Raw genomic sequence first — 24,886 nt, 5'->3', positions numbered from 1 at the left:
GAAAGAGGAGAGAGAGAGAGAGAGAGAGAGAGAGAGAGAGAGAGAGAGAGAGAAAGGGAAGAGGGGAAGATCTTAGAAGTTAAAACACGCTGGATGGTATATATAACTTCACTTTATTAGATTTATTAGACTCATCACCAAAAATTATACCTATAACGAAAAATAGTGATTATATTGTATATAATCGACATTTAAACGAAAACGCATGTAAATGACGATGTTTCTCTTCACGATACTATTGTTAAGTTAAAAATATTCTAGATTAAATAATTACGTGTTTATTACAATGAATTGTGCGATACGGACAAACGGTATGCCAAGACGGTTTGTCTGTGTTGTTTCGCCGTGTGTTCGCAGATGCGCATTCTCATCTCCGTTTTAATGCTGTGCTTTATTCAAGTAATACTAGTAGTACTAACGAGTGTGTGTGTGCGCCCTCGTTAAAAAACATCGCGCAACCGCGTTGTTAGATCCCTAATTTTTCACGTAGCCGATTATTGGAACTCCCCGTTTCCAGGTAATGTCGTACGATACTGAACTCGACAGCGCGATAGTTTAGAGGCGAAGCAGCAATATCGAACTATTGATGACATTGGTGTCTGACACCAAGTCGCGAGTAACGCTCGGAGGCCTAGTAATCCCGTTTCCCTGCTAGCTCTATATATATGTGTGTACGCTCGTTTCGCCCGGTCTGTAGATAGCGAGTTCTGTGCGACGACAGGTTTGAGCAAAAGTTCTTCTTGTACGATAGAAAAACGGTGTAAATGTATAAAAGAGCGATGATCGAAGACGATAAAACTTTTGTCCACACCGTGACACAACACACACCATCGCGACGTCTCCCCCCTCCTGATCTCGATATGCGAGTGCCTGGTCGCACATGGAGATGTTGAGAAACGAAACGTCACGTGATATAACCCAGACTTCGCGCTATACTGGTGTACGTGTATATATTACAGTCGGTAAAGGATCGTTTTTTCAGCGACTTTTTCTTCTTCTCCTTCGCGAAAACCGATCATCTTGATTCAAGATGTCTCCGACCTGGGTGAATCGATCGTCGAATTCACGTTCCCCCTTCGACGAATTTTTAACAATTTCAGAAAGACATTCCCACAAATGACGTAAGATTTCTCAAGCGATACTTCAGCGAATACGTTATCATTGGCCTGCTTATCACCGAGTGCGTCTCTATGCGCACAGCTCATCACCAATGTCCGTTGGATACACACGATCGAAGTGACTTCGTCGCACGTCGCAAGCAAAACGTATATCGGACCTGCCCTTTTTTCCCCCTTAGCTACGCATTATCCACAAGAAGACAATAAATAATAATGATAAGAATATTAATAAATTGATGTCTCTTGGACGACGATACCTCTAGTGAGTTATGTTGTTAAGGAGAGATGCGTAGGCTATGCGTAAATCATGATTCGACACGCCCTTAGCCGAGCGAATCGACAGCCGTGGTGTTCAGACCGTTCTGGCTGATGGTGGTTTTAAATTGCTCCGGCACGGGATATTCGGCCTGCAATACGAGACACATACGTTTGTGTAGACGTCCGAGAACTGCGAAAGAAAGAGTGTATTCGCCCGAATTAGTCGGAAGGATCTCACTCACGTAATCTCCGTTGGTCTTGGGAACCATGACGTTCATTTCGCTAGATTTACTGGTGATGAGCTCGACGTTGAGAGACTCCGCACTCAGATACATTTGGCAGCCGTCTGTCTTGTCGATCGAGATCGTAGGTACTTTTCCAAGAACCTGTGGAAGGTGTGCAGAATTATTGGATGCTGTTATTATTCTGATATAATGGTCAGATAAGGTGTTAATAACGTGTCGGGAACAAAGATTGGTATTGGCGAGTAATTTCACTCGGTTTATATTTGGAGAGACCGTGTAAGAGTGATTGTTTCATATTTTTAATGTACTTGTGTACATTAAAAGTTTCATACGACGTAGAAAACTTCGTTTCTGTAGCTGAAGACGAAATAAAAACTCGATAACAAGAAACGATATCTCTGCTACAGCGGCTGTGAACATTCGTGTGAACATTCAGATGCATTGAAATTCGGTTGAGACTACTGAAAACAATTAATTGGGCAGAAACTTCCTACAGGAATCTTTCTATTTTTATAACCGCCCCAGTCGACATCGAGCACCATTTACGTAACATCTATGTTATAATTTCGCAACAATATAAATATTAGGTTGGGGAAAAAGAAATCCATTATTTTTTCCGTAGATGGCTGTAGTGATCGATATCTCGTAAAGTATCGATCAAACAATTTCAGATTTATGCTCGTTGGAAAGGTGACATTTCGCACTAAAAAAATTCTTTTGTTGTTTTTTGTTTGGTCCATTCAGTTGTGAGTTACAGGGTGTTAAAAATGAAAGTCAACAAAGAGAAAATTCGGTATATTTTATAATTTTTCTTTGATAAAGGCGAAAATGCAAGCCAGGCGGCTGTAATTGTGAATGGTGTTTATGGTGCCGATACTGTAACAGCCAATTACGTGCAATTTTGGTTCCGTCGATTCCGTTTAGGTATTTTTGATGTTAAAGATGCACCTCGCACAGGTAGGCCCATCGTCGAAAATGTTGATAAAATCACAGAAATAATCGACGGCATGTTAGCAGTCGTAGCATCGCCCAGGAGCTAAAGATCGACCATAAAACAGTTTTAAACCATTTGCACAAAACTGGATTCAAAAAGAAGCTCGATGTTGGGTGCCACACCAATTAACACAAAAAAACATGATGGATCGAATTTCCATCTGCGAAGCCTTGGCCAAACGGAATGAAATCGACCCATTTCTTAAACGGATGGTGACTGGGGATGAGAAATGGATTACATACGACAACATTGTGCGAAAACGATCGTGGTCAAAGCGCGGTGAAGCAGCTCAAACGGTGGCCAAACCAGGACTAACGGCCAGGAAGGTTCTGCTGTGCATTTGGTGGGACTGGAAAGGAATCATTTATTATGAGTTGCTTCCATATGGCCAAATACTAAATTCGGATTTCTACTGTCAACAACTGGACCGTTTGAAGCTAGCGATTGACCAGAAACGGCCAGAATTGGCCAACAGGAGAGATGTTGTGTTCCATCAGGACAACGCCAGGCCACACATGTCTATAGTGACTCGCCAGAAACTCCGGGAGCTTGGTTGGGAAGTTTTGATGCATCCAGCATATAGTCCGGCACCAAGCGATTACCATGTTTTTCTTGCATTGCAAAACTTCCTTAGTGATAAGAAATTGGCATCAAGAGAAGATTGTGAAAAGCGATTACTAGAGTTTTTCGCCAATAGGGACCAAGACTTCTATGAGAGAGGCATTATGAAGCTACCTTTAAAATGGCAACAAATTATAAAACAAAACGGTACATATTTGACCCGAATCGGACAATCCAAAACATGTTAAATAAAGTCTTGAAGTTCACGTAAAAATAATGGATTTCTTTTTCCCCAACCTAATATAATATATACAGCGTTATATACCTATAAGTGCATAATATTCCTAGAATATTATATGAATATTAAAATAATATTTTTATAATATTTTTGGCAGATTATAAAAATGGTCTTAGAATATTTAAAAAAAATAATATAAAAAATATGCATATAAATTAAAAAAAATATATATATTTCTTATATTATTATTTTTTAATTTTATTTTTATTATATATATATATATATATATATATATATATATATATATGTATAATATTATAATAACATTAAATAATATTATTAGAATATTAATAAAACGTTATGTCTAATATTCTAGGAATATGTCTAGAATATTTTTTGAAATAAAATATTACGCGCTTATAGGAATTATATTTACATTATTGAATGCGAAATTATAACATAGATGTAATGTAATTGATGTTCGATATCGATGGCGGAGTCTGGTCTTCAGACGACAGAAAATTCCAACGGAATTGCTTTTTCTGTATTTAGAATATTGAACCATCTCCTACATATGGAAAAAATTCTCAGTTTCTACAACTGGATAGGGGACAGATGAAAACTAGATGACAAGAAATGATATATCTCTATTATCACACTGAGAACATTCGTGTGAACATTCAGCTACATTAAAACTCGGTTGAGACAATTGAGAGCAATTACCGAGCAGAAATCCCCGAGTAGGAACCTTTCTGTTTCTCTTATCGATTTTTTATCCGGCCCCCAGACGGCGGATAATTCACTTACACCAATGGAATCATTTTTTCCACGCAGAAATTGAACTTGTTGAAATTAAAACCGATTTCTATTCCTCGATTCGGCGTTTCGATAACAATTGCCACGCGCGTAATCGGAGCTTTCGCCTACCGCGTTGAACATGTATTGGTAACGGAAGATGTAGCAACTGACAGTTCCTCGAACTTTACACGCACCGTCCATCCGCATTAATAACTGCCCGGACGGACATCTCGCGAGTTGGAAAATGCCATGGAAACTCGGTAAGCTCACTCTTACTCTCTTAATGGATTAGGATCGATGTATTGGACATGTCAGGGAAATCTAACTCCAACCAAACTTTTCGAGTTATCCGGGAGATGGAAATCCTGCAGGTGGAAATTTCGAAGGTGTGCGGACAACATGCAGGATAAGCTGGGAGGAATGTGCGACTGCGGTGGCGAATTACTTGTGGTTCGAAATAGTGTCCGACGTCGTTGACTTTTTCACGCAGGAAGGAATGATATGGGTATGAGAAACAACGTCACTCTCCTTTCTCCAGTGCATTATAGATCTGTTTCTTTTTTTTTTTTGCTGAATTAGCATTTATTAAACTTGAAAAGAAACAGATATACTGTTAAGATTTGGTAAAAGAAAGAGAAAAAAGAAATGATACAGGTTTTCAGTCAGCTAGTGTAGCCTAGTAGATTTGATTGAATTTGTATTGATGTAAGTATTACTTGCACTCAATTTAAGACTAATCTTCTAAAAATATTATAATATTTTTGCTTGTACATAAAAACCAGTTCAGCTAAAAAGAACAGATCTTATTATTCCGAATGATTCGTATCTCGTACCTTCGGAAACCTCAAGCAAGTCGATTGTCTCTCCCCCTAGGCATTAGCAATAACCATTTTCTCCACAATATTATTCTGCGCAAAGTCCCGCAAAAGCCCGCGCATAGTACAGAACCCTATTGTCAACAAACGGATACTGAATAAGGTCGGATACAAAATTCAGGATCTGGAATTGAAGGTCAACGTTCTAACGTACAAGATGCAGTACGGAACGTGGCCGTTGCCGCATCAAATCTACAGTTTAAATCCGAGGAAATTGCAGAAAATCAGGATGACCTTGTCCAACCCGGTCGACCGGAGAAGCTGGATAAAGCATGTGCTGCTGAGGTACGCAAAGAAGTTGCAAGTATTGAACAATTGACGAACTTTCAGTAAATTAACTATAAAACAGTAGATCCTGATTATCTCATATTCACGATGGTGGCCGTTTATTTCAGTTCTGCGCAGAGCGATATGTACGCTCCCGTCTCGGACGTCCACGACTCATCCGTCGCGAAACTGACCGATTTCCTCAACACGAGACACAAACACGTCGCTCCGCATCACACTCAACGTGGTAAATTATCCACAGACTGCAGCAGCAGCATTGAAACCTCAAAGTCTACCAGTGACCAGTCTGTCAAGTATAAAACTTGGGAGTATATTCGTATCGTTAGCTTGGAATTATCCTACTGTCGACGTGTCCTTTGGGTGTTTCCCAATAAGGGTTATCGCACACAAATTACCGTAACTGTAAACATAAGACGTAAACTTAAACTGAAGAACTGAGAATATTGCTTTAGATTTGTATATTCTAGAAGAAGATATAAATAACCGTGTAACTAGGATCTCAACTGAATTCTAAACCGAATAGGACCTCAGTCGAATTCTAGTTATTTATGTTTATAATCAGATGTAACGTCAAAGAGAGAGAGAGAGAGAGAGTTCCATTTTTTCTGAAATACATAAATCTAAATATTCTGATTAGTTTTTCCGCCTAAATTTATATCTTATGTTTATAATTATGGCAATTTGTGTCCGAAAGTCCTAACTAATGTATAATAAGGAGCAAAACGGTTTGGTTTCACAATGGTTTCCAGGAAGAGAGACAAGTCGACACACAAGTCTAATTATATCATCATCCTTATTTCGCATTTAGTAAAGATAAGGATAATAGATGATATAACCAGAACTTCTCTTGCTGGAAAGTAACCAATGAAGTTCAAAGCGCAGCCAATGGTCCAATGATAGATATTCTCATATATAAGCAACAATATTATAATCTTAGAATTAGAAGTTTTTTAGTATTGATCTGATTGAATTTGTATTGATGCAAGTATTACTTGTACTTAATTCAAGACTCAAGAGGTCTTTTAAGAATATTATAATATTCTTGCTTATATATGAAAATATCTATCATTGATTTAAGATTTTTTTCTATGCAGACAGCACAAAATGTCCTGAGATCGTCTCAGATGTGTTCAGGACATCCTAAGATACTTTTCAAGTCATCTTGGACGTTATTTTGGATGATTTTGAGACATTTCTTGTGTTATCTGAAATTAGTCAAGAATAAGCTCTCTCATTAGACTATGTGGCTGCACTCCCAACTTCAGTGTGTCTAAACCGTTTTGCATATTGCGCACACGATGTCACGGGAATACTTCATATTTCATGCTTCCTCCCAATAATCGATTCAGTTTCGATAGCGTGTGTTCACGGAGGCCGAGTTTCCATCAACAGAACGGTAATGAAGCCGAGGGAAGTGATCTCTCCAATAGTGGCAATTTCACATTGCAACGTCAAGACAACGTGCAGCTTCTACCTCTGGTGAATGAGCGCAGCCGTCGATCCTCCTCTCAGCGCTTTTCAGCACAGAACGACGAATCCGTCGCGTCTACGTCGAACGTGAAGTTCAATCCGTGTCAAGATTTCACGGATACCGTCCGCAAATGCAGATCATTCCTCGAAGAAATGAAACGCAACGACAAACGCCTGCGTCTGTTGAGACATTTATCGGAGAGGAAACTGTCTTTCTCGAAAGACGCGACGAGACAGGTGAACTTTCGCAAGCACTCGCTTCCAATTTTGCTGTGAATCCAACAAGACTGGTCAACGCGTAAATTATATCTTGGATCTAAACCATCAATTCTAGTTAATTTTGTGCTGTTGATCACAAATATAACAATTAACCCTTTGCACTCGAGGGTTCCGGAGCGGAGCCATTTAAAATTTGTCTTCAAACTTAAAACAAACTATTAACAACTATTAACAAATTAACAAAATTAAAAAAACAATAACACACAACAATGACTTTTCTTTTAATGCGCATATCATTTACTTATATGTGAATATGATCTTTCCACTGAAATTGCTTCGAGTTGCTAGTAATATGAATGAAAAAAAACTTCGAGTGCAAAGGGTTAAAATTAAACGTAACTTTAATTTATATCATATAGTAAACAATAATCAAAAGGGAATTTGATACTTAGAATTTTCGCGATGCGGGAATGGCTTCTTCTTTTTTTTTTTTATTTTGAGATGTTATCTACGGTAGTCCTGTAAGAGTTTATGAATGAGACATGTATGTTTTAATTTTCTGTAGGAAGACAGAGATTATTTCTATCCTTTCATTGTAACATTATTTCGAAACAGTTAAAAGACAATAATATAACATTTAAAAGGAATTTTAATTTTTTTATGAAAAATACGGAGCATAAAAATAAGAAATTATAGCAAAAATAGTTGTGTTATTTTATTTTCATATATCCTCATTATTTCGGGATCCTATTTTTTTGTTTCTATTCTCTTATTCTCTTTTTCGTTCACACTGACATATCAAATGGGTGTATCTCTCGTTAAAAATAAAGAAATAAATATCTCATTCTATTAATTCACAAAAAATATTTAAAAATAGCCTCTAGTTCTTGAACTGTAAGTAATTTTCTTATCGTCATTTTTTGCTTCAGTACGTAAACGTAAATAGAAAAATAGAAAAAAATAGTAATACGTAAATAGAAAAATGTAATAGTAAATAGTAAAACGTAAATAGAAAAATAGAAAAAATAGAAAAAAAGTTAAAATTCAAAATGGAAACAATTTATGATACGAAATTTGTTGACCAGTATAATTTTACACTCTTAGTCAGCCCTGTTCACGTTGGGGAAGCGAAAAGTGGCTGACGGTGCTTGCAAAACGGCGAGAAGAGAAGACATGGACAGGACGAAAGGCACGACAAGAATAGAAGACGACGGGACGACGGAGGATGTCGAGGAACATAATGTGCACCGACGAAGCGACACAACCGCATCTTCCATAGCGATGACGAGCAACGACGTCGCTTCTCGGAGGCAGTCTCTTCAGGATCTTCCGATGAAACAACCGGCACAGAACGTACGACCGTCTCGGGAGACTTTATACGAGGTACGAAGGAAGCTTCAGGGTTTACACGACGTGCTGCGAACGTACGAGGACACGAATGGATCTTCGGAGAAGCGGCAGAGTCAGGTCGGCGAAGTCGCCGTCACGTCTGCCTCCGTCAAGATCGAAGAGGTCGACGAGAACAACGTCCTGGACGGGAGCCTCGGAAACGGCTCGAGGAAAACTCCGCCATGCGCACAACGCTCGATCGTCGACAGCTGCGAGTACTTCGAGCTCGATCAGACAGAGGAGAGCTCGTCTTCCTTGGCCGAATGTTCATCAAATACCGCCACGTCCGCTAAGACGCATCGGTACTCCAGCGACGTTGCGTTGCGAGATACACCTGCGGGGGTACCACGCGATCAACGTGGTGGTGCACAGAGATCGGTTTGCGATCTCGCGGCGAGTGGTCACGAGCAGTTCCTTCAGCCTTTCTACGGCGCGATGTCGTCGCAACGCGACACTTCGGATCATAGTGGCGAGTTGGGATCGAGCTCGCGGAACGACGAGAACGCGAATTTGTACGATTTCAGGAAAGAGGAGTTCACAGCGGTACCGTGGAAAGCACGACGTGTCTCGACATCCGAGGACATCGAAACGAAAAAGTATGGCGTGTCTCTGACGAAAGAAAGCGCCAGCGAACGGATTGATGGCTCGTTCGACGGAGAAGAATATCGAGAAAACACGCCGATGACATCTCGAGGTGGCAGTCGAAGCAAAATCTCCATGAGAAATGATCTTCTGGAAAGGAGGTCGACAGCCTTGCTGCTGCAGGAGGCTCTGCTGTTCAAGCAGGCTTTGCTGACGCGCGTCGAGTCCGAGAGGAGATGTCTGATACGTACAGAGTAAAAAACATTTTTTGTACTTGTGCTAAAAAATCGGCCCTTGTTCAAATTTTTGTGTTAAATTTTCACCATAATCGTGTGTCAATTTAATATATCCGTGTTTATGTTATTTCAATATTTTGTGTTGCAGTCAATATTCAACATGTGCAAATATCTAAATAACATTTATAAGTGTTAAAATAACACAGTTTATACTTTAATATCCGTTAACCCATTTCGTTCCTCTGTTCCTGTATAGAAATAGCAATTTTTCCTTTGTTTAAAAATTTTATTATCTGTGATAAAGGTAGATTCTGGCTTAGATCATGTTACTGAAATATAGTTTGGACTTTTGTTTTTCAAAAAATAATTTCATCTGGTCATCACTTATTATCTCCCTGGCGGTAGCTGGAAGTGGAAAATAATCTTGCAAAGTACACTTTTTAGTTCATTGTCTCATCTTTTTAATTAATTAAAAATATTTAAAGAAGAAATTGAAAAAACAATGAGGTATTGTTACCAAAAGTTCAAATTGTCGATAATGATGACTTCCATTATAATATGATTTACCAGATGTATGTCACGTGTCACTCAAGGTAGACGTTCCGATTATTTTCCGGGGAAAACAACTGGTCGGAAAATTCTGATTTTAGGTTTTTTGGGACCTAATTACCCTGAAACGGTACTCGGATCTCATGGATCTTGATATTTTCGCAGTCCGGCCCGAAATGGGTTAACGTATTGTGGATATTGATGTTGTTACTGACACAATATTCGTGTTATTTTTCAACATATTCACTTTTCGTGTTAAATTAACACAAAAGTTTAGAGTGGACCGTAAAGTGGACATGCTAAACGTGTTAGATTTAACACAAAAACATTTTTTACTGCGTAGCGCGAGAGAGGACGACGTCGCGGGTGGGCCTCCGAGGACACAGGAGACGCAGAGCAGCAACAATTTCCAATCCACGATGTTGATGGACGTTGAGACGGAGGGACCGGTTATCGAATCCGTCTGTGGAGACCTCGGGTCGCGACAGGGACGCTACGTTCGCTGGGAGATGAAACGACAGCGCGACTCGTTTCCCGGAGGAGCCTTGAAGAGCGCTGCGCTCGTGCGATGCAAGAACGAAGGAGACACGGGCAACAACGAGGAGGAGACACCGTCCGAGTACTTCAGCATCTGCGATCTGACGATCCCCGGTAACGAGAAGGTAATCGATGCGTCGGTATCGCTGAAGCCGCCGACCTACGAGAAGGTGATCTCGATCGTGATACCGGTCGATGTCCGGTCGGAGGGTCCGGAGGGCGCGCATCGAAGTCCAGGAGCAGACGCGAGCGTCGGCGATCTCGAGGACGACGACGTGGTCGGCAAACGCCTGCCGGTGATGCTCGAGCTTGAGGAGCTCGTGCTGGAACGGGTGAGGAACATCAGGGACTACATGGACATCTTCCTCCGCAGCGAGAACCGGGCGATCTCCAAGGCGCGCAGGGCGCTTCGAGCGCCGGACGAGGGCGATGCTTTCCGAAGTTCCGGCAAAGTCGATCGTACGATGCTACGCTGCGACGATTGCACCGACCCGGTAGATTCTCCGGAGACCCGTGAACTCGAGAACGGCGAGGACGGAAGCTCGAGAGGCCGAAGACGCCCCTTTGTAGACGCGAACGCGGCGATGCCGAGCGAACTGCCGCCGGACATCGAGCGCTCCACGACTCTCGTCGACTCGAGCCTCAATCCTGATCAATGGGGACGCGACCACTCGACAACCGACACGAAGACGAGGAGAAGTAACGGCGTCACCCACAGTCCCGGTGAGTGCCGCCCGTTAAACGCGAGCGACAGGAAACGCCACGATCCGGATGTTTCCGTGAACCTGTCGCCCCGAGTGAGAAAGCACTACTCGAGCAAACGGCTACACCAAACGAATTCCCGAGCGAAAGCGAAGAGCGACATGTCTCTGACAAGCGGCGCGAGCCCGCACGTCGGCCTGCACCCGAAGAGATCGCACTCGTCACTCGCGTACCGCGACACCCTGGAGCGCATCTGCAGAACGCTGCATCAGTCCGACATGAGGGACGTGCACGACGACGACATCAAGGACGAGCACACCGAGCGTGAGAGCGAGTCGCGCTCCGTGATTTCGGCTAAGTCTCTTTTACTGCCAGAAGGGATCTCGGCTAGATCGTGCATACCGATCTTGAGGAACCGCTTGGAAGCCGCTCGAATGAGACACCAAACGAGAAGCCCAACGAGAAGCCCGTTGACGATGTTGTGGAGGGAGAATATTCGTAAGAAAGGTCGCACGACGGGCGAGGAAGCCATGGAAGAAGGAGGAAGAAGCGTTCCGATAGAGGATGGAGTTTTGCGCGCACAAAAGGCTGCGTTGAATTCAACTAAGATGGACACGGAGAAGAAGAACGGAAGAGAGGAGGTAGAGTCGAAGACGGCATTCAGAGACAGCAGTGTGACGGTAACGAGCAACCTGCCCATCTTATCCGACGATCGAAGTGCAGAAACCCTGAGGAGCGACAAGGAGCGCACGGAGAACACGGCTCCTAAAACATTAACCATTATTTCCATAATGGCGTGCGACGATTCGCAGAGGAGTCGTCCGATGTTCATCCTAGACACGGAGAACGTCCGTTCTGTGACGGATCTGTTGAGACGCAAAACGGAACTGCTGTGGGCTACCGTTGAAAGAGAGGAGAAAGAAGTCACCGTGAAACCTTCCATCACGGACACGTGCACGTCGACGACCGATATGCACTGAGCGACTGATCGACGCGTGTCGTTTCTGTCTCGTACCGCGCAGGATACTTTTAAGAGAAGTTTTATTCATCGGATTCTTTTTTGTAAAGGTACATTTTTCCTAATAAACAGACTTGCGTTTCCTCACACTGTGAATGTTGAGTATTCTAGAAAACTGATAAGAGTCAAATATCATCTGCTCGTTAACGCAGATCAAAGTTATTAACTTGTCGATTACCGTCGAACGACAAATTACAGAACTAAGAATTAGCGATTCTTGTTATTATCCATCAATTAGTTCAATGTGAGTTTGGTGAAGGTCACTCTTGGAGTATTGAGGCTCCCGATCCTTCGTCAAGGTTGCAATCGGCTTGTTTGATGACGTGAAATGTATATTCGAAATTCTCGCGAAATACGTCGAAATAAAAGAATGTGCTCGTACAATGAGACTTGCGGTCGATTGGACACATTTGTGAAATATCCCGGAAACTTCTTTCTGCTCTAACAATCAATAAATAAATGTAAAATTTACATGACATGTAACCTCACTTTTTAGCTTCTCTTTCCTCTTGGCTTTGTCATCTGTTAATTTTATACGGCTATTTTATTGATTAAAAATAAAATAAAAGAGTAAAAATAGAATAAGAATAAAAATAAAGAAATAGAATAAGAATAGGAAAAGATTAAAAATAAAAAAAGTTTTAGAATATTTGACAAATGTGCCCAATCGATCATAAGTATTATATTTTATGAGCATATCCCTTTTACTTTTCAAGGTATTTAAGGCAAAAATTTTGAACATACATTTTTTAGTTTGTGACGTCATTAATCAAGATTGCAGCGTGGAAACAAAAGTCTTAAAAGAAACAATAAGCAGGAAGCAAGACGATTTTTCACGGTACGAAAGGACAAACTGTTCTTCTCGCACCGACATATTCAGCGATGTCGCGTATCTTTTAAGCACGATCTTATCTGATTACACGGTCTCGTTGGAGGACATAAGTGATTTAAGTAATAGACGATGCGCACACACTCACACATACCTGCATTTGTACGCTTTGACAATTGACGAACTCGATGCTGGACACGAGGGAGTCGAATACAACGGACGATTTGCGGCAGGAGTCCATCACGACGGAATTCACCTTGCCTTTGACGGTGAGCGTGCTGTCTTGACATCGAAACATGTAAACTACGTTATTCATCTCCACGTTATCGACTACTAAATTTTCGCCTTTTTGGTACTCCTGCAACAGAGATAAGGAATCGTCATCGTTCAACATGTATTCGAATATCTCTACCTTGGAAAAAATGGACATCGGCTCTCTTTTTTTTCGATACATGCAAACACACACAATCGACGGATTAAAGGTTGTGCATTTTTTTTTTAATGAGTTTCGCAATTCATCGCACAGGAGAATTTGTTTTTTTTGTTAGTAATTTTCGGGAAATTCATTTTCTTGGATACAAGATGCGTTGCAAAACTTATAAAAAAAATACTCTAATCTTTAATCTGCCGACAATGTGTGTGTGTGTGTAAATGCACTTGTGTAAAATATTAATTACCCACCACGAGCCACTTCTTGCCATCTCTGGTAAACACGGATGGTTTGTCGATGGGCGCGTTCGCTGATAACACAGTCTTCATCGGCGTCACACTAGCGATTATCGGTGCTTTGAACGGCGCAGGCCCGGACCTTAGAGAGGGATTTTTATGCGTTTGCATTTCCGAAGTAACTTTCTTCAGATCTGCGATACAGATATCGGTAATTAAGATCAATTTTTCTAGGCGTGATTAACCGAATAATTAAAAATATTGGGTTGATCCAAAAGTTCGCTCCGTTCTTTAATCAAAATGTACACATAATATTTACTTATTCAAAAATACAATCAATCAATTAAATATATACCATTTTATTCGACCTGCCATCTTTCCGATAGCTGCATGATCCTGCGCCCGTAGAAATTTTGGGATTTCTGAGCGAAGGACTGATTAAAAACTAGAATAAACTTTTGCATCAACCCGGTAAATTTTATCGATCTCAGGGCGGTATTTATAATCAGATCTTATATTTAAGATCGCTTCAAGCTCATCCTCAGACGTTGTACAAGTCTTTTCATTAACTACGGATTTATCTAAAGATTTGGACTTCCGGTAATCGTAAATATAAGATTAGATTACGAATATCGGTCTTAGATCGACGTAAGGAAATATTCACTTTTTGTAATGTCCTCTCCCTGATTGATCTGAGCGAAAAGGGCGCTCCTGTCGTCATTGACCATGGGCAGTGGAATATCTCCGATCGGCATCGAAGGGGGCGGGGGAGGTGGTATGCCCGCTGGTGCGGTGCCAGTTTTGCCCCACACTAAGCCCGTCGTGTGGTGTTGACGGACATACTGCTGCAGATCGGTCAACGTTTGCACCCATGCTTTACACCAGTCTATATGTATTTTGTCTCTACAAACAGAAGGTATTTCAGCAAATTGCTTTTCTGCAGAATCGCAAAACAAATCATGTTTCTCTCTCTCTCTCTCTCTCTTTTTCACTCTCTCTTTCTCTCTCTCTCTTCGCTTAAGAAAAGCTTATTTACTTCTCTTTCCAGTCCTTCAATACACGATTAGTGTAAAATTGACCGGCGTCGTTCATCTCCTTTACATACGGGGCAGGTGTAGGTGTTACCGCGACCCATCCCAGAGCGGGAATGCTTTCGCTAATCGCCGAGAGGTGATTGAAGAACGGGGATCCACGATTTTTCTCGCGAAATTCTTGAATCTGCTGAATCTGCGCGGACATAGGTTGAAGCAGAGCCATATGCTCGGATTGGCTCGCCGGTGCTGCACGGCTCGCCGCTGTATGTATGAACTGCAGTTGAAAGCTGAAATCGTTCGAGACGTTTTTAAAACGTCCAGTTTGTATATGTGATATTACACTGAGAAAAAAGCGATTGATTCGACAAAATCGGTAGTCACTCTCGTTTAAGGAAATATTACGTCCACTGAACAAATAACACGTTGACGCAATAATACGTTGCGTTGATACAATTGTTGACCAAGTTGCAATTGTTGAATCAATTGATGACTTACTACGGCAACTGTACAATTTGTTCAACAGACTAAATGTTGCGCTCGAAAGAATTCTACTCATTTAAGCAAAATTTCGCCGATTCTACCATTTTTTCTCAATATATACAGAAAAAATTAGTCTTAAATCGAAAATAGTTATTCTCATATATAAACAAGAATATAATTTTCTTAGAAGATTTTTAGTCTTAATTTGATTAAATTTGTATTGATGAAAGTATTATTTGCGCTCAATTCAAGACTAAACATCTTCTAAGAATATATTATAATATTCTTGTTTGTACATGAGAATATCGATTATTGATTCAAGACTATTTTTTTCTGAGTATGCGCGAAGCGCTCGGCTTCACGATTCAAATGCGAAACGTAGATATCACTAACTGAAAAGCTTTCTCCACGAGGTTGCTATGAGCGGCTACATCGCCACCGATCTTCTGACTTAATGCTAGATATTCCTTAACCGGGCCGGCCAAGAGATCTTCGTATCCGATTACGGACATGCTTATAGGCTGCTGTGGAATTATTTGTTCGATCGAGCAAACTGGGTCCGGAGATGATCTTGGTGATTCCTTCGTCGGTGAGCCCTGTGTCGGTGGGTCCTCTGTCGGCGAGTTACTTTTTGCCGGTGTAGATTTCGGTGAGGGTACTTGCACGGAAGTTTCTTGAGTCTGGACCGATAAGGGTACCGGTACTTTCTCAAGTCGCCTCGTCACGTTCTCCAGCCGATTCACCAACTGTTCCAGGTATTCCTCTCTGTCGCCGATTTCACTGCAACCTGCAATGCAACATCGGATCAAACCGTCGGTAAGCTTTACAGCGTGTCGCTCAAGTTGCTCGTTTTACATTCAACACAATCATTGAGGAACCTTAATCCAGTAGAAGTGAACTGTACCAGCTTTGCTCTCGCTAATGCGTATTCATATATTTTGAGTGACGAGACTGACCATGTGGTTTTCAAACACGAATATCTCCGTTGTTTATACAAAAAAAAAGTAAACCACGCTATTCGTTATATATCTTATGAATGTCCGTTCACTCGTAGCGTTTAATAACTGAGTGAGGAAATCAAATTAATAGAAAAACGACACACGTGAGGGCGAGGAGGAAACGAAGCTTTTCCGTCGAAGAGACCGCCGAAAATCTCTGGAGATCCCAGAAGCCGCGATGAAACCTCGTCGAATACTTGGAACGCTAAATATAGAATATGTTATGTACTAAATATAGTTACGTTAGCGCAGCGTAACGCTGCTAGAAGCGTTAGAAGCGATACGTGTGCCTCTAAATTAACGCAAGTTCTGCTCGTTAGAAGCCTCATCACTAACAATCTCGGTTACTTATTGTCCAGAAGTCCTGAGGGTTCCCACGATTGCGATGCGATACACTACGAGCGACGTGGCGTAACGACCACTGGACTTTCCGAAAATTGGCAAGGAACTGAAAGACACCTGAAATGTGATGTCCGACGCGAGAACATTCCAAACTATTATTAGAGAACCACTAACATCGCGCGGGAAATACTCGTATACATAAATAAGCGCGGCGAATGATTCATGTGTAACGTAATCATAGACGTCTTAGCGTGCGTACGAAAGAGAAATACGACCGCATTTAAAGATACGTGTTGTTATGCGGGAATCGGAAGTAGCGCTGTTTGACTTCCGGGTCGGTGCTGTGTTTTTCATGGATTTATTTCCGACGTTTCGCAAATGTACTGGTTTATTTCTTCAGGGAAAATAATAACCTGAAGCCACATGTTTCAGGTTGTTGCTTTCTCTGACCTAGAAGACGATCATGAATATTTTCCTCCAGTCCCAGATAGAGTAGAAAATGACGGTGGTGACAAAATGATGAAAAAATGATCGAAAGATGAACTTTTATACATGGAAAAGTGTTACACTGAGAAAAATACTTGAAAATTTATTTGTAGAATATAAGGCCTATTTTTTACAGAAATAAATATTTTTTTTTTCAAATAAACTTTATATCTCACAAATAAATTTTAAGTAGTATTTTTTTTCAGTGTTCAAATAAATAATTACTCAAATACTTCTTAGCAAATTTTTATCTGGATTAAATAAATTTTATTTAGATCATTAAATAAATCTTACTTAGATCAAATAAATATTCTTTACTTTACTCAGATAATTTATTTGGAAAATATTTTATTTGAATCAATTAATATTTATTTAAACCAAATCAAAAAAAAATTACTAAGGAGTATTGGAGTAATTATTTACTTGAATCTAGTACTTTTTTCTGTGTAGTTATTTTCTCGTCATTTTAACGTTGTCGCGATTTTCTGTTCTATCTGAGATGTGAACTCGTGAAAAGAGTGAACATTTTCAAATATTTTGAACTTTCGAAAATTCTTGCAATAGAACTTCATTGAAAACAAGTGAAAAATAGCGATATCTTCACTCGAAGCGATAATGATCACTTTACACTTGTCGAATGAAATTTCATTCCAAGAAATTTAGAGAGAAGTTAGAAAATATTTTTAAATGTCTTCATTTTTACGTTAACAATTCACGTTGGAGTAAAAAATTCACGACCAACTTTCCGACACTTTAGGTTATTCTTCCTAAAGAAATAAAGTAAAATATTTACAAAACGTCGGAGACAAATTCACGAAACATGTTACACCAAACTGCGAATTTCCCGATAGCACTGAAAGATAAATTTAGTTGGATCCACTTGAAAATGGACAACCAAATGCGTTAAGGGGAACAGAATTTCCGGTTGTGAGAACCAAACCTAATTCAGGAGAGCTAGAAAAAGCGTTTGGTTGTCTATTGTCAGGCAGATCCAATCAAACTTAAATTTTTCAGTGAGTGCGAGAATCTCAAATACCGGAAGTGGTGCTAGCATATTCGCGCCGTTGATATGTGCGAGGTGCACGGCAATCACTCATGAACACCGTTCACGATCAGCCCGTGTCGAGGGACAGAGTACCACCATGGGGTGGGGACGGGGGTCAGCTACTTCGGGTCATGCAGCACGCGCGCACAGAGGAGAGAATCGGAGCGGGTTGGAAATTGATAGTCGAGCCCTAACCGGTGTGCACCCTCGGTCCTAGCGGGTCGAACCTCACTCTGTGCTCCGTGTTCTGCGCGACTTGCAACAACTCAGAGAAGAATCTGTGCCGTCTTAGAGCGAGCTCGTCGCGAGCAACCGGCGTCGCCGGCGGCTCCTGCATGCCGCTGCATCCTCCTCGCACGTGTTCGCCGTTCTTCTCCAGAAGATCGTGCTGCTGCGTGATCCAGTCTGAGAGGGGGCCAACTGCGGAAACGATACACGTACAATATGCCGAGAATACCTTGGCTATTTCCCCGGGATGGGAAAGAGGGACCCCGCCGGTCTTTCGGATTCTCGAGACAACACGACGCCACGCGCGCGTGTTCCACCCTGCTCCCCGCCCGTCGCGCTTAAACTTAGTTCTATTTTGCTCTTCTCTCCGCGAAGAAGGTCGGATTATCGATCACAACGCGTCGGAGGAAAGCGAGTACTGGTCTGATCGATGGGCAGTGGGTCACAAATACACCGCCTTGGACGATGGAACAAGTGAAAATAGTTGGGAAGTGCACCTTTTATCGGTCGGTCGCAATGCGATCGACTACACAGAAAAGAGGGCTCGCTCGAATTCACTTGATGCGAGGAACGAATGCGTTCAGGCCACTGCATGTGAAAAAGTTTTAGTTGTAACCACAAGACCGTAAGCAGATTGACCAACCATAATCGATCGTTCTTCTTACGGTTCAAAAATAATCGACTGTGGTTTATCAATTTGCTCACGGCCTTACGGTTACGACTAGAACTTTTTCATTGTACAATTGCCTTTCTGTGCGGGAAAAAAATAATTTTTCTGTGCAGTAAAACCACACACACATACACACATATGCACACGCGGAGAAAACAAATTTTACTAGGAACAGCAAATGTTTGTCAATACAGTGACAGCAAAAAAAATTTGTTAGACAGTAAAAAGTTTATTTGAACAGCAGAAAGATTTGTCAAGAGTATTAATTGCTATTTGCTGGATATATGGACAATCAATAATCTTAACAAATCTTTCTGCTGTTCAAACAAATTTTTTTCTGTCTAAACAGAATTTTTTTTACTGTCACTATATTGACAAACATTTACTGTTCTGGCAAAATTTGTTTTCTCCGTGCATACACATTGTTGCTACTGCATATTTGTTGCGACAATAATAAAATCTAGTCAGCATAACCAAATTAACGAACTGTTCGTAATTATAGAGCAGGAACAGTTTTATTGTCAGGTAGTTTTGAAATATTGCTGAGTGAATTTATCCTTAGAACACGTTAATTTGCTGTTAGACCAAAATAGTGTTTTCCTATATTTTTTAATCTGTTTTTACAACAAAACAATTAGTAGATTCGGCAAAATAATGCTGCAAGTGGAAATTAATATTCTTAACGAATCGTTTTGCTGTCCGCATAATAACTGACAGATTTTGCCGCGACAGCATGCAATTTTCTGTGTCAACAAATCATTTTTTTCCGTGTGGTTCAAGGAAACGTAATTTCTGGTCATAAGAACTGAATTTGGTTCACAAAAACCGGAAATTCCGTTTCCTTCAACCAAAGCGCGTTTGGTTCGCTCGAGGTCGGATGAATTCAAGTGAACTCTTTGTCCTATGTGCGAAATAATGTTCCTGAGATCGCGCGCACCGATGCCGCTTGTGACGGTGCTGCCTGTGATCTCGAGTAAAATTATTTCGAGGATATCTACACAGTGAATCACCGATAAGAGATGCACATTGACAACCTTATTGCGGAAAAAAAATTTTTGATCGATTTTAACCAATGATAAACGAACCAAACGCATCTTGACTGAGGGGAACCGAATTCCAGATTTGACTCATAACGGTCGGAAATTCCGTTTCCTTCGGCAAAAACGCATTTAGCTTGTTCATCGCCCGGTAAATTCAAACAAATCTTTTCTCTCCCCGTGATTACTCCGTTCTTCGAGTTTCGTAGACGAGGACGCAACATTAAACGTTACAACGGGCATATCGCGCGTTACCTCGTCAATTGTCCGCGGTTGTTGCTTAATGAATGGATTGCGCATCTACGACACCGATATTAACAGGTGCCGTACCTGATTGCGCCTTATTAGCCGCGTCGTTCTCGCTCGGACAGGCCTCGAAAACCGAGTCGTCGCCTTCGTCATCCAGTCCGTCATCGATCGTCCGCTCAATGTATCCCGAGCTGCAATAAAGATTCGTTTTGGCCGGACAGATCGGGATCTTCATCGCGATCATGTCGCTCTCTGCCTGATCTCCGACGGGGACGTCAAACTCAACTTCATTGTTGACAGATTGGCCTTCGTCGTAGGGACAAACTTTTTCGGCCATCTGCTCACATTCTTTCGTCGCGGAACCGGAAAGCGATGCCGCCTCTTCCTCTGTAAGATTTGCCTCCTTTTCGACAACGTTATCACGTTTATCAATTTCGTGAACCGTTTCTTCTTCCGACGTGCCCGAGCTTGACTTTTCCTCGGTGTCGCCGATGTTTACGTCAGCTTTGTTGATCTCTGCTTTTTTCGTTGAGACCGAATCTGGCTTCGCCTCAGAACCGTCGTCTTTTTCACCCTGCTGCCGGGACGGAGCTTCCGTTGCAGGGTGAGCTGGGGAAGCCGACTCGATCACAGTTTCCTCTGCTTTCCCCGTCTTTTCTGTTTCCTTCGTCTTTTTCGTCTCTTTTGTCTTTTCTGTCTCCCCTGTTTTTTCTGTCTCTTCCGTTTTTTTTATCTCCTCCGTTTTTTCTGTCTCTTTTGCCTTTTCCGTCTTTACCCTTTTTTCTGTCTCCTCTGTCTTTTCCGTCTCTTTCATCTCTTCTACCTTTTTCATCACCTCCGTCTTTTCCGTCTCCTTTTTCTTTTCCATCATCTCTGTCATTTCTATATTTTCCATCTTCTCTGTCTCCTCCGTCTTTTTCGTCTCCTCTGTCTTTTCCGTCTTTTCCACCTTCTTCATTTCCTCTTCCTCCTTCGGCTCCTTCGCCTCTTCTTCCTCTTTCATCTCTTTCGTTTCCTCTTCCTCTTTTACCTCTTTCGTATCCTCCGCTCGCGGTACATCGCCGTTTGCCACTTTCGGTGACACATCCATTTCCTCAACGTCTTTTTTCGACTCAATTATCTTCCGCGATGCTGTCGGAGTGTCGTTCGAATCCGAATCAGTGTTCGAATGTGACCCTTTCGAGCAACATCTGCAGCACTTGAACATTATTAGTCCTTGTTTACTTCAAATATTATTTCAAGTGTTTTCGTAGCGCCGGTTTATTGTGCTTGTTGCACGACTGTCGTTCTTCCTTCGTTCTTAATATTGCTTATTCCGCCTATAACAGTGTTTGTTTACGAGCGACGTCCTTGCGAGATCGATTGCCACGTGGCCTTCTCTTGAGCGCACTCGCATAAATTCTCTTATAAATTAATATCGCAAAATTTTATGAGGTTCAACAAGCGTATCTCGATAAACTTGTGAAAAACTTAACAGTCACGTCCGATATAAAACTCGATGTAGTCGATTCAAATGTAAAAACGCATGCGGTCGGTTATAATATAAAATTCCGAGTAAACGAATACTTCGCGAAACTTCTACTCGGTCCAACGAGAGATACGCGTTTCTCAATAAACTTGTAAGAAGTTTAACAGACACGTACAATATAAAATTCGATAGATCCAACAATCTTGTAGTTTGCGATCTCTATATATTTTCGGATATTCGTTTCAAAGCGTGTCCCTTACTTCGTGAGCCGCCGCGTCTGTTCAATATACTTCGCTTCTCTTCTCTTCGCGAAGAACCTCTCGCTGATGTCAGGAAGATCGCTCTCGCTCGTCAACGTGTGTAAAAGCATAAAAGGCGGTTGCTTCACGTCTAATCGCACAATTCCGACTCACTTTCGTTGCCGTCACACAACGAACTGCGGATACCTACTCGGCTAACGACGACTGCTTGCGATTAGACGATCCGTGAGCGTCAAACGGCCCAATAAATAGCCCAATAGACAGTAGACAAACACAGGAGGTCAACCGTGACAGATGAAGCGTGCACAACTATTATGTTTCTACAGAGCCTTTCAAGTGCGCCGACTAAAAGATATTATATCGTCTTCTTCAGGAACGATCCACAGGAGCGCGCTAGAAACTCGACGGGCGGGCCGAGTCGATCGGTCGAATTCGCACAAACAATTACGCAGGCGATATACACCGTGTCTCCCCGAGCATGAGGATTCACGAATCGTGAAACTCTCTCGCCCGACTATCGGGCAACACTCTCGAGAGTATCCTCTAGAATAGCTCGGTATTCACTGAAAAGAATTCAATCGCGCGAACATTAAGAGATCTGATTTTGATTATCGGAGGAGGACGAGTAAAACACACCCTCGTCACTTTACTTGTGTACCGAGATGGATAAACGAGAGTCTTGGAGCACTCGGTCGCGCCGCAGGAACGAGATCGGTTCCATCGCGACGCGTATACTCGCCCCGTATACGCAGCCGCCCCGGGAGATGACGGGAGACGCAAAAGTCTCGCCCACACTCGTGATCTAAGCGAACTTAAAGTCGGCAAAAGTCGCGGAAAACTCGGACAATATCGATGCAGAGTATCGCGAGAGGAAAATGAAAACAGAGAGGAAACGTTGGGAATTAGCGAGGAATGATGAGAGAAGCGGCGGGGAAAACGATGAGGTCAACGAAGGTGGAGGTGAAGGCGGCGGCGAAAAGGCGGCGGCTGGATAACGCGTCCCGACGTCCCGGTCCAACGTTCCCAGTTTCGACCGGCGCGGTGCGTCGCATCGCGTCGTCTCTCTCACCTCGCCGCGCCTTGCCTCACCTCGTCACACACCTCGCCCGGGTGGCCCTCGGTGCTGCCGCTGTTCGGACGGCGACCGAAATCATGACATTCGGCGGAATCCGCTAAAGTATCTCGACGAGTACCTCTACACCAAAAGCGGGGTCTACAATGAAAATTTAAGACGTACGATTTAAGAAACTGACCAATCATAATTTATTTTTCTTCTATAATTCGACTGTGATTGGTCAATTTTTTAAGGCTTAGAAGCATCGATTGTAGACCGGGACGAACGCGGACGAACCTATTACGATGAGCGCACGAGAGGAACGGTTTTTCTTCTCCAGTCTGCTGCGTGTATGTCGACGCGCGATCGCTTCGATAAAACGGGTATCGGATCCTTCCACACGAGACTGCTCCGAGAATCGCAGCGGGGAATCGCAGTGATAACGAGCGTGCGCTCGCTCGATGACGAGAAATCACCGTGGGATTTAAAAGTGGAAAAATATTCGAGGGCTTCGAGAGAGAAAAAAGAACACCGCAGGCGCGTCACTCGTCTTGCGAGATTTAGATCCGCAGCAACGAGCGAACTACTTACGATTTTGCCACAAATGCAACAGGTTCTTATAAGCCTCAGGTACGATTCCCGAGCCGCTTTTCCGGCGCTTTCCTTCGCTCGGCATCTCCCACCGGTTTTTCCCGTCGATACGTATCTCACGCTTGAAACTTTTTGGTCGAAGGAAAGTTAAGAAACTCACTCGCAGCGGCTAGTCAACGTAAAAAGGTGCTACACGATGGAACAGCAAGGTATGACTAATGAATGACGATAACGGATCGAGAGAGCCCCGATCTACCGTGCGAACGGTTGAATCTCAATCTCTCGATCGAATCTCAGGGACGTGTCACGAAACGAAGCACCAAATTGCGCCCGCACAAGTCAGCTTGAAAGTCCTCCTCCTATTTCTCCTATGAATATCTGCCATTTTTGGGTCGCGATATGTCTACCCGGGATCAATTTCTTCTTTCTAATCTCTTTTTTTTTTTTTACTTTAGTGCTTCCGTAAAAAAACCTTCAAGAGAGAACGAAAAGTTGAACACTCTGCATTGTTGAAACAAAAATAAAAGCAATTTGGAGTATTCAAAAATTAAAAGTCTCTAATTAAATCTCTTTCTCCCTCCATCTTTTTCTTGTTTTAATGTTTCCGTAAAAATCTTCAAAAGAGAACCAAAGGCCGAACACTCCGCACTGTCAAGAGTAAAATAAAAGCAACTTGAAGCGTACGGAAATGAAAAGTCTGTCTTTCTTAGTCGCACCACCACATTTCCTGTAGTCGAGGCTGGATGATCATACAACTGTGACATTCCGTGGAGAGGCGATGGCTGGAGAAAAATCGCGAAGTGCCAACTGAGAAAGACAGACTTCACGCAGTATCGGGAAATTCGTGTAGGAAACGCAGAAAACGACGTGAAAGGCACGCAGAGAATATTCAAAAACGATGACCTTTCAGCGAGTTATCCGTCGTGCTGACGGGGCGATGAAACGTCACCGGCGTCAAACGTCAGATGGAGGTGCGTGACTCACGCGGAAGAACGCCGAAGCCGGAACGCGGCGACGACGGAGGCTAACCAAAAATCGCTCGCGTTTCCCGGACGATTTCGCGGCGCGAGGAACGTGACGCGCGTCCGATTGTATGCGTTCACGAGTGTCGTTTCGTACCATCGGACAAGCTTATCGGCGCAACACTTTTCACGATGAGCCGGGAAAAAGCCGTCAAGCAAGCGAGCGAGCCGTGCTCGGCTTGGCGCCTCGTCGCCGTCGCGCGATGACGTTCATCGTCTTAAATAAGTGCGGTTGTCCACTCACCGTGAGCGAAATTTCCACGCGACTCGTCGCCGCACAGTCCTTTCCCAACAGAATCGACAGAAACGGCAAAGGACGATCTATCGTACGCAGAAATTTCGACCCGACG

At 42.5% G+C, this 24,886-nt stretch overlaps 1 protein-coding gene and 1 long non-coding RNA gene across 8 annotated transcripts; one reads left to right on the top strand and one right to left on the bottom strand.

Annotated features, from left to right (window-relative positions):
• Positions 1–94: 94 nt before the first annotated feature.
• LOC106752224 (adenylyl cyclase-associated protein 1) lies at positions 95–24,880 on the bottom strand. 7 transcript variants are annotated; one of them, XM_014633776.1, is made up of 10 exons: positions 21,172–21,458; positions 20,223–20,811; positions 18,153–18,377; positions 15,480–15,873; positions 14,609–14,893; positions 14,237–14,475; positions 13,588–13,766; positions 13,061–13,264; positions 1,619–1,762; positions 95–1,525 (listed from the first exon to the last, which is right to left on the bottom strand). In XM_014633776.1, the coding sequence occupies exons 1-10, from the start codon at positions 21,346–21,348 to the stop codon at positions 1,442–1,444; spliced, it is 2,520 nt and encodes an 839-aa protein (XP_014489262.1). In that variant the 5' UTR covers positions 21,349–21,458; the 3' UTR covers positions 95–1,441. The 7 variants fall into 7 exon arrangements, with proteins under 7 accessions (XP_014489262.1, XP_014489256.1, XP_014489257.1 ...); XM_014633770.1 differs by lacking the exons at positions 20,223–20,811; positions 21,172–21,458 and adding an exon at positions 23,515–23,614; XM_014633771.1 differs by lacking the exons at positions 20,223–20,811; positions 21,172–21,458 and adding an exon at positions 21,870–21,889.
• On the top strand, positions 22,979–23,946 carry LOC106752226. Its single transcript, XR_001375132.1, has 3 exons — positions 22,979–23,102; positions 23,178–23,553; positions 23,657–23,946. It is a non-coding gene; the product is annotated as an uncharacterized LOC106752226 (long non-coding RNA).
• Positions 24,881–24,886: the final 6 nt, after the last annotated feature.

Source organism: Dinoponera quadriceps, unplaced genomic scaffold (assembly GCF_001313825.1).
Source record: "Dinoponera quadriceps isolate SergipeBrazil2010 unplaced genomic scaffold, ASM131382v1 scaffold479, whole genome shotgun sequence".
Classification (NCBI taxonomy): Eukaryota; Metazoa; Arthropoda; class Insecta; order Hymenoptera; family Formicidae; genus Dinoponera; species Dinoponera quadriceps.
This window is presented reverse-complemented; position numbering and strand designations above follow the sequence as displayed.

Coding starts and splice junctions, on each gene's coding strand:
- LOC106752224 (XM_014633769.1), bottom strand. CDS start 21,036: ATGGAAAATATAGAAATGACAGAGATGATGGAAAAGAAAAAGGAGACG. Junction 13,265..13,587: donor ATGGCAAGAAGTGGCTCGTG/GTGGGTAATTAA, acceptor TCTCTGTTGCAG/GAGTACCAAAAAGGCGAAAA. Junction 1,763..13,060: donor GTCAAAGCGTACAAATGCAG/GTATGTGTGAGT, acceptor CACCTTCCACAG/GTTCTTGGAAAAGTACCTAC.